This window comes from Notothenia coriiceps, unplaced genomic scaffold (assembly GCF_000735185.1).
Source record: "Notothenia coriiceps isolate Sejong01 unplaced genomic scaffold, NC01 NC01_scaffold00004582, whole genome shotgun sequence".
NCBI classification, from domain to species: Eukaryota; Metazoa; Chordata; class Actinopteri; order Perciformes; family Nototheniidae; genus Notothenia; species Notothenia coriiceps.
In genome coordinates, this window is record NW_011337283.1 from 78467 (window position 1) to 87858 (window position 9392).

Here is a 9392-nt window from a genome sequence, read left to right on the forward strand (position 1 = left end):
AACTTTACCAGCACTGGTTCTGCAGTTCAACTGTTATCACACCAGGGATTTGACGTTGCACTTTGGGAAAGAGAAAAACGCAGACTAGTATTCTCCCTCCCTCTCTCTCTTTCTGTTCTCTTTCTTTTTACTCTCTGCCTATATCGGATATCTTAAATTCTCTTTCTAAATTCCCTCTTCTCTCTCTTGTCATGTTATTGGAAAATATTTGTCTTTGTGTTTTTTTTGTATTTCGTATTCACACGCTCTCATTTACACCTACACTGCACACTCATCTCTCATCATCTTGTTCTCGTCCCCGGTCTCGTGGGGCTGTTTTACTCGTGTCCCAGCTAGGAGCTTAGATGGGCTAGGGATGTCAATTACAGGACTATGATAGGGCCCTGCTGCATTATGCATGGCAGTGTCCCGCTGGGGAAAAAATGGCCTACAGCCGGGAACGATGGATGGAGGGATGAATAATGGATGGAGAGATGGAGGAGTGAAATGCTATTGCAATCTGTTTCTCCGACTTGCCCTGTTTCACACCTCTGAAGCTCGGGGCCAAGTCACCCTTGGTGACTCAGAATTGGGAGGTTGTCGACCCAATGGGGCACCTCCATCAGGAAGGTCACCCAAGGTCTTTGCCTGTTTTTCTATATGCAGGCATCATTTCATCGTAATCAGTTTGGTAATCATCTTCTGGATATGATTTCATAGCATTGTTTGAAAGCCTTTAGATATTTAAATCTTCGTCTGCAAGTGTACGAGTGTGAGCGTTGGTGCATTTATTTAAAAAGCATGTTGTTGCATTGTTTTCTCCAAGCCTTACAACTTAAAACGTGAAAGCAATCAAGAAGAAGAAATGTAATTAACAGTTGAGACAAAGATGTATGTTTGTCATCCAATTACATCTCAAGAACTGTAGCTCAATTTATTTTATGTATTATTCAGAAGAACATAACTAAGCAGAGAAAAGTAGAGAGTACATCTTTATGAAACAGGAAGGGTAATTATTTGTACAACTACTGTAGCGGCCAATTAAAAACAAACAGCGATTAGAAACATCAAAACAGATGTGATACAGGACCAACTAATTTGAATTCAATGCAGACAGATTTGAATCGTACAAGCCATGATTTAACATCAAGTAATGTGCAATCATCATACAACGATTAGTAACCCTGATTGGGGTCTTTATCACATCTCATAGTTATCCTTGATATATTTCAAATGTAACATGTCTTTGAATAGACCTTTTTGTTATAAATACTTGATCATCATGATTTGCGGAGAAATCTGTAATGGAAGTAAAGGGGAACTATTGGAAGTGGATGGCAACTTCCTTTAGAGTCTACAAACTTAAAATGAGTTTTTTGCTGTGTAATTATATATTAAATATCCTCTTATGTTATTTCTGACAAAGGCTTCTGAATGTGTTGTTTAATTACTATTGACCCTCAAGATAAATCCCGAAACAAATGCAAACAAAATGGAAGAACAAGACAATCAATATTGAGTATACCCATCTTACAATTTGGGTTGTTAGCAGCGCAAGAAAAATCTCAAAATGTTGTGTATGGTGTGATGCAAAGACGTAGAGGGACGGAAGTTGTATGATGACAGAGTACGTGCACATTTTGAGACTTAATGCTTGATTGATTGTAATTTTGGGGGTTATAAGCAGATGTAGTTACTCATTTGATTTGTTGACCACATTTGCATACTTGCAAAACAAATCATTTAGAAGCACAATAGTATTATGCTTACAAATAAAGGTTCAATTATTTCGTTGAAAATATAACAGAAACTGTTGATTTGTAATTGGTGACACACATTTAATCAAACAGCAGATTCAGAGCTACACTGAAGATGAAAGCTGTGCATGTGCAGGTGCTCCATATGCATGAATGTGTTTGAAAGTGTTTTCAACCATGTATACTTGACAGGTCCCTGATGTCAACTAATGTCAGTTAGTGTATCCGTGAATGTGAAAGATGCTGTTGTTATTCGTCCCACCATGGTGGGATGACACTATTTGTCACTGTAGTGATGGATTCCGCATCCCTCAGAGGAGCATGTGCAGGCAGCGTCTCTGAAAGGCTGTCTTTGTGTTTCACACTCACTCACTCTCACTCACACACAGACGCATGAATATAACGCACTGCCTGAACTGACAACAAAGGCGCGCTTATCCAATTGTGTGGGGATCAGATTAGGCTGCAAAGAAACTCACAAGGCTAATGTTAGCATCTCCTGCTCCAGTGAGAGCTTTTGTTTGCGTAATCAGTAAAAAAAACATGGGATTAGCTTTGAGATGCTGTTTCGGAAATGATGCCCATAACACCCTTTTGTATAATGTTGACATGCTCCTAAGTAACTGTAGGCAATAGCCTGCTTTCTATCTGATAAAACTATCCTCAGGGAAATAAAGAGTGTTTGTGCTGCTCAGATATCCGATTTAGTTTTCCTCCAAAATAGACTATCTAACAGGCCTGGCCTAACCTATGTCTTTACTTACTGTTTTCCTTTATAATTGACCCCATAATTAGGTTATCACAAGGAATGAAAAGAACTCCTCTGTTGTTTTAAGATGCTAATATTTTCCTTTTACGAGAGCAGTTCCTTTAATAGCTTACTATAATTCATCAATAGCAGCTATATGTAGGATTATTATGGCTGTTGTAGTTGTATGTTACTCCAACAGGTGAAGTTATTCTTGCTTCTGTGTTTCAGCAGTTTGTACAATCCCTCTTTATGACTTTTCGACCGAAACACTTCTATCCATCTCTTTCTGACTGAAAGAGATGGATAGATGAAGACCTTTCTTCTGCAGTACAGGGGCATCTTAAAAATATTTGACACAGTAGTAGGGTGGTATGACCCTTGACGATTACTTTTCAGTCAGGACCTGCAGTTTGCCATAAATTCTCTCAGAAATGTCAGGTCAATAGCGTCGAGGACACTTAAGATCTTGAGAGTTTGAAAAGAACCCTAGAGAATCCGGTGTTGTTAAATGGGCCAGGAGAAAGAGAGAGAGACCATTCATTAGCACCTCTGTGACCCCTCACCAATTCTTCTATTGAAGAACAGCCTGCCTCTCACGCACAGTTGGCCCTAAGCCCCTCAGGGCGCCCAGAGCGGGTTACATAAGACAAGTAAAGAATGCTCCAGAAAAGTCTTCAGGCATGACCTTGGCTTTGACAGAGCACTCCTAATGGTCCTGTTCCTCCAGCGCTGTCACATGGTTAAAAGTCACATAAAGTTGAGCCTCTTGACTTCTGCAGCTCTCTCCTGGTTGGTCTACAGTACCTGCAAGTGCAACCTAAACCTCAGTTCTCACACAATACACCGCTTCCTTTACTGGCTAACGGTGGCTGCCTTAATCCACTTCAAGACATTGGAACTGGTCTACTGTGCTGTGAATGGATCAGGCCCTTACTACATCAAGGACATTGCTCGCAAATCCCTTGCTAGTCCTTCACTGCGAGTAGCCCAGGTACCCCTCTAAGGAAAAACACCTGTTTGCTACCGGCTCAAATATGTTGGAATCGGCTCCGATATCAGGACAGCACAAAGTCTGCACATCTTGCATTGCAGACTTATAACCTTCCAGTTTTTTTCTGCAAAAAAAAACCACTTGCTTACATGCGTAGCACTTTGTAGGGTTTGGCTTTATGAAAAGCTTTCATTTGCAGCGAGAGAATGTGCAAAAGACAATAATAAATACTTTACTTCATGCATAAATCAATTGTTGAAGTTTCTTTACTAAGCCTTTTTTTTTTATCATTTATCTCAAATAGACATTATGGGAAACCCTCATGTATATAAAATAGTATTTATAAACTTAAATCTGCTAACAATTATATTGCTATTTATCTTAATTATTGAGGCTTTTAAATTGTTGAGTTACACATGCACACTCACTGTTAATGTTATATTTTTATAGAAGCATAACTAGCCCATTTTTTTTTTCACAAAGACTATTTAGTGTATTTGGTTTGTAAATGTTGCACATAGTTTATTATCGGTTTTAAAGAGCGCCCAGATGCAAACACTGCTGCCTTTATTCATATAAACTTCAAGTACACTTTATCTAAAATGTTATCATTACTATAACCATATGTTTTATTTCCTTGTGGGAAAAGAGCGAGGAAAATATCTATTAACTTGATTGCTCAATAAATCAGTCAGTAATTACAGTCAATAATTACAGACCCTTAGAGTTTTCCGTGCACAGGAACTCCTATATCCAGCTTTGTTCTCAATGCTTTTCGTTTCCATGTCCAAGAAGGTCTTAAATTAGGATATATATATGGTTTATAATCATCCTTTATTTAAAAAAAAAATGTTAAACTTGTTTTTAAAGGTAATATTGGCAGCAGTCCCTTAAAGTCATGTTTAGAAACAAAGTGAAACAGGAGGAGTGGAAGCTATATTGAAACAACCTTGTCTGTTTTGTTAAATCTAAAACATTTGGGCAAAACTTCTCAGAATTGCTATTTTTATTTATTTGATTTTACCCTTCATTGTTAGTCCAGGGAACATGGTGTTCTTGCTTGATGTTTGCACAGGACGGTTATGTTTGGCAAGAACATTTGATGAGTAAGCTGCCCTTTGCTAATAATATGTCAGAAGATGAAGGAAGGGGTGAGTGACTCCCATACTACTTGGGTTTGTCTTATTGTTCATGGCGTGTTCAGGCAACCATTTCTGTAATCATAGGTGTGTAACATAACCTCAGTAACTCTTTGGTCTGTTTGTGAGGGAACAAGGTATACTGTATCACTACCGCAATCTCTTTTTGTCCCTTCTTTATGTTCTTGTCTGTCTCTTACTCCCTGAGCATACTTGATTATAATTTTTAAAATATCCTCCCATCGTCTAATACTTGTTCCATTTTTTATCCCTTCACTCCTTCTCTCATTTCTCATTGTTTCCTTCCCTTTATAATTTATTCCTGATTTTATCTCTCTCATTCATCTTGTACTTTGTCATTTGTCTTCCCCAGCCCCCATATCATTTTCCTTTCCCAGAGTGTGTTGTGCGCTGGGAGTCCTGGTACTGAAGAGAAGAGCCTGTCCCTGTGTGGGTCCAGAATTTGCCATGAGATCGCCCACTCCTGGTTTGGCCTGGTTATCGGAGCACGAGACTGGACTGAGGAATGGATCAGCGAGGGCTTTGCCACCTACCTGGAGGACATTATCTGGGCCCAAGCTCAAAAAGTACTGAACAATCAGTGCCCAATCATTGTAGTTTACTACAGCCACTTTTTAAAATAACAGTTTTAGGCTGTCACTCACTGAAAACAAACACTTTTTTGCAATATACAGTAAGCTTCCAAATCCACAAGTTAAGCCAGCTGAAGAAGCCCAGTTTGCTTTTGGCTAATTCAAAGAAGCTAAAACGCATAACACTCTCATTAGAAATTAAACCATTATCTTAATGATTATTGAAATAGTTTTTTAGGTTGTGTAGTTCATTTATTTCTCTTTGTTGTCTAAAATTACCATTATAACATAGTATCCAGCAGATTAATACTACTGGTAAAGTGCAACATTCAATCTCCCATTTCCACAACATATGTGCTTGGATTTTACAATGTTACTGTTGTGGTTAGAGTACACTTTATGTAGAGTTGGCCATTACATTACCCTTGTAAAAACAATCCACCAGACAAACAGGGAAACAGTTTCAGACACCAACCCAAGTCTCTATGCAATAAAGCACACTCAAGGTCAGAGAAGTTGGCCAAACTAAACAAAAGGGTGAACTAGTTCCTGGGCCAACTACGAAATAAACCATCAAACTCAAACTTTGTTCCGACTAACGTCAAAGGAGAAAGCTGAACCATTTACGTTTTTTTAAAAGAACTACTGCTATCTACTCCTCAAAAAAATGCAGATCATAGATACAATTAAAGATGATGCCTCAGATATCCTTTTAATAAGTGCTTAATAAAGTCGATTTGGGATACTTATGAAATAAAAAGGGAAAAAACAGGGCGAGGTCAGAGCATGGGTATAAATCTTTTGCTTGCAACACTTACTTCATCTCTGATCCGGGATCTAATCCTCCTACCTGCTTTCCCACACCATCTAGAGTTACACAAATGTTTTTCTTGTGTCTCTGCTGTTTAACCATTTCACCTTTATGATGTGCGTTTAGCTCGGAAGAAATAGATTTAATTAGAACTGCCAACATTAATAAGAAACAGTGGCAGAGGTACAGTGTGTGCTTTTGTTATTTTTTGTTGCTGATACAATCATCATATTTAGGTTTTCCTTCTCTGATGTCTTTTCTCTAAATTAACACATATTTTAAATGTTCCATATCTCACCCCTCAGCTCCCCTCACAAGAGACAGCAGAACAGTCTGACTTGAAGGCTCTGCTGAGGTGGAGACGGCTCTCTGATGAGTTGCAGAACTCAGACGAGGCACTTCAAATCCTCAGGTAAGTGTGTGTTCTTTTGTCCAGTACATCTGTTTTTATTATCATATTGTAGTTGCCACTGTAAAATAAATGGCTCCATGAAAACTGTGTATGAGCACATACAAAAACTATACTTGATGCAGACTTGAAGTTGACCCCAAATGCTCACTGCTGATAGTCTTCCACACTGTTAGTTTGATCCAAGTTTCAAAAGAGACTCACTCAAGCACCCTTGGTTCAACGAGTTCAGATGTGGCAACATCCTCTCACTGCAGTCAGTGTAACTATCTGCACGTGCAGACACACGTGAGCGTGAGGTAAATGCATTCCAGGGGTACAGGTGTGGCACACAAGCTCACATACTAACTCTTCATCTGATCCTGACAATGTGGGACCCACACCCAGTTAGTTTTATCCAGGGTGGAATCGTAGTGTCATCAGCGGATTATCATTTTAAGCCCCAGCCTTCAGTTAACCGTTTAAGGGTCAAAACGCAAGTGTTAGCATTTGCCTTTCATATTGTAACTGTTCCTCGGAACAAAAAAAGCCTCTTCACTGGAGATTACACTTGTTGCATAGTGCGCTATTGACATTCACGCTTGTAAGAGACCATGCAGAGCGTGACAGCAAATCGATGTGTTATTGATTCCATGGCACTTCTGCTTGGCACTAAGTTCTAACTATGTCACTTCACTAATAACATGTTGTCATCACACAATGGAAACACTTTGATAGTGTTAAGAGTTTAATTTAATTTAGGGAAATATTCAGTATTACAGGAGGCTTGTGGCGCAGTGGAAGAGTGCGTTGGTGTTGGGATCAGGGGAGCACAGGTTCAAACCCCACTGCAGTCAGCATGTCGTTGTGTCCCTGGGCAAGACACTTCACCCCAAATTGCTCCTGTGGGGATTGCCCACAGTATTGATTATGTAAGTCGCTTTGGATAAAAGCGTCTAACATGTAATGTATTAGTTATAGTGATTTAAGTCATTTGTTGCTTTAAAGGACTGTCCTCATGGGTTTATAAAGGTCTCAGCTATTCATCGGTGACTGTTTGGAAATATGTACCTCAGTGTCCATACTGACATGTTGACTACCTCCAATGTACTGTATGTTGTGAATGATGAAGTTATACATTTGGTAGGGTTAAACATAGTAGAATGATCTATTGTGACACTGTGATTAGATCTTGAAACAGGAAGCTGTGTGAATGAAAGGGTTAAATAAGCAGTAGAAAGCTGTGTCTGTCTAGGGGTCTTTCAGGGTGTTCCTTTATGAGGCAGACACACGGGTGATTAGGAGGATCAGGGTTAGGTTTCTCTGCACCTGACGAGGTTAAGTCAACAACGCTAAACTCACATCGGAAAAATGTAAACAACACATGCACAAACAAAGACATATATGTTGACGGATTAACTTACACAGAAACACATTAGTATTGAAAAGACTAAGTAAGTTGCTCAAGTGTGCAGTGGAATTCACCATTGTAATGTAGATGAGGTTTACACTGGTTCTGAAGACATTTGAAAAAATGCACTACAGGAATGCACTACTGTTTTTGTTCTCTTTTGCTTTGGCATGTTTTTCTGATGGAACATAAGTGCACTGAGCTACAACTGCATTGTGTTGTGCAACCCTGTGTTTCAGAATAACATGAATGAGCCTTCATTTGTTGAATGCTTCACTCAGTTACAGGTTTTTACTCTGAAAATGCTATGAACACTTTTAGATCATCAATATGACCTTGGCTTGGGTAAAATGGGATATGATACAGGTTGGTAATTTCAGAATAAATTCCAATTAGTTTCATGGAAAGAACTATATCATTTGGTAAAACTTAAAGGGAAATTGCTGAGTTACGTAGTGCTTCTTTAAGTGGACAGCAGGTCAGCTTAATGTGCAAAAGTTATGTGCCTACAAGGAAGCATACAATTCAACAGATATGAAGAATAAAGTTGCCAGAAACAAATGAATGAGATTCTTCTTATAAATAATATTTAGTACTACATTTTACATACATATTTCCATGAACCCCCTCAACAAATGACCAAGAAATGACAGACCTGTAAACTAAAATGTTACCCAATTGTATTTCCATGATACAATACTGAATAATACTAATACTAATACTGAAGCATGAAATGACTGATTCAGTCTGACGCATTGCATACCATTCTTGAACAATGAAATGATGAGAAACATTATGACTCTCAACCATGTCTCCAAGACTTGAATCTTAGTTAAACTCAAGAGGCATTTCAAGGTTTTTTAAACATCTTGGTTTATTTCAAAGTTTGGAAAATACCTGCTGCTTTTTGATGAGGGTTATACAGCTTGTATTTCCAGGTCATAATGTAGCTCCACTTATTGCTTAGCATTATAACTGGGCAAACATAATATAAATGACATTAACCACAAACCGGTTGTCACAATGCACAGATATGTCAGAGAGGACCTGGTGAAGGGAAAGAGTGCAATGGGATGAACAGAGAGATATGCTAAACCCCACCAGTATACACATAAAAACACACACATAAAGGCTAAATGGCAGATTGTGCTTTTACAAGTTCAGTGGGTCACAATCGACACCCCCTGATCCAGCAGGGGCCCCTGTGCCCAGTGTTTATCAGTCCATTTCAGATGAGTTATATTTAGGGCAGCCTGGGCCAGACGCCATTCTCCCTGCTGATTCACTAGGCTGCTGGGACCACTGCTCTACCTTATCCGGTTTCCACAGTCGGCCCAGTGTAATTTGTCAGGATATGGCTGGCGGAGCTATAAACCTGTGTGTGTGTGTGTGTGTGTGTGTGTGTGTGCGTGTGTGTGTACGTTTTACATTAAGTTCTGTCAGTTACAGCTCCTGATTTCTTTCTGCTCTTTCTCTGCCAGACACACCAAGGTGTATGCATGGCTCCACACACACACACACACACACACACACACACACACACACACACACACACACACACACACACACACA

General features: G+C 39.2%; 1 protein-coding gene across 1 annotated transcript in view; it reads left to right on the forward strand.

Annotated features, from left to right (window-relative positions):
• aopep (aminopeptidase O (putative)) overlaps nt 1–9392 on the forward strand; it is a 29630-nt gene that overhangs the window by 14509 nt on the left and 5729 nt on the right. The window contains exons 7-8 of the mRNA XM_010767704.1: nt 4991–5204; nt 6327–6433. Of these exons, the coding sequence (XP_010766006.1) occupies nt 4991–5204; nt 6327–6433 (321 nt within the window). The remainder of the gene's footprint in view (nt 1–4990; nt 5205–6326; nt 6434–9392) is intronic.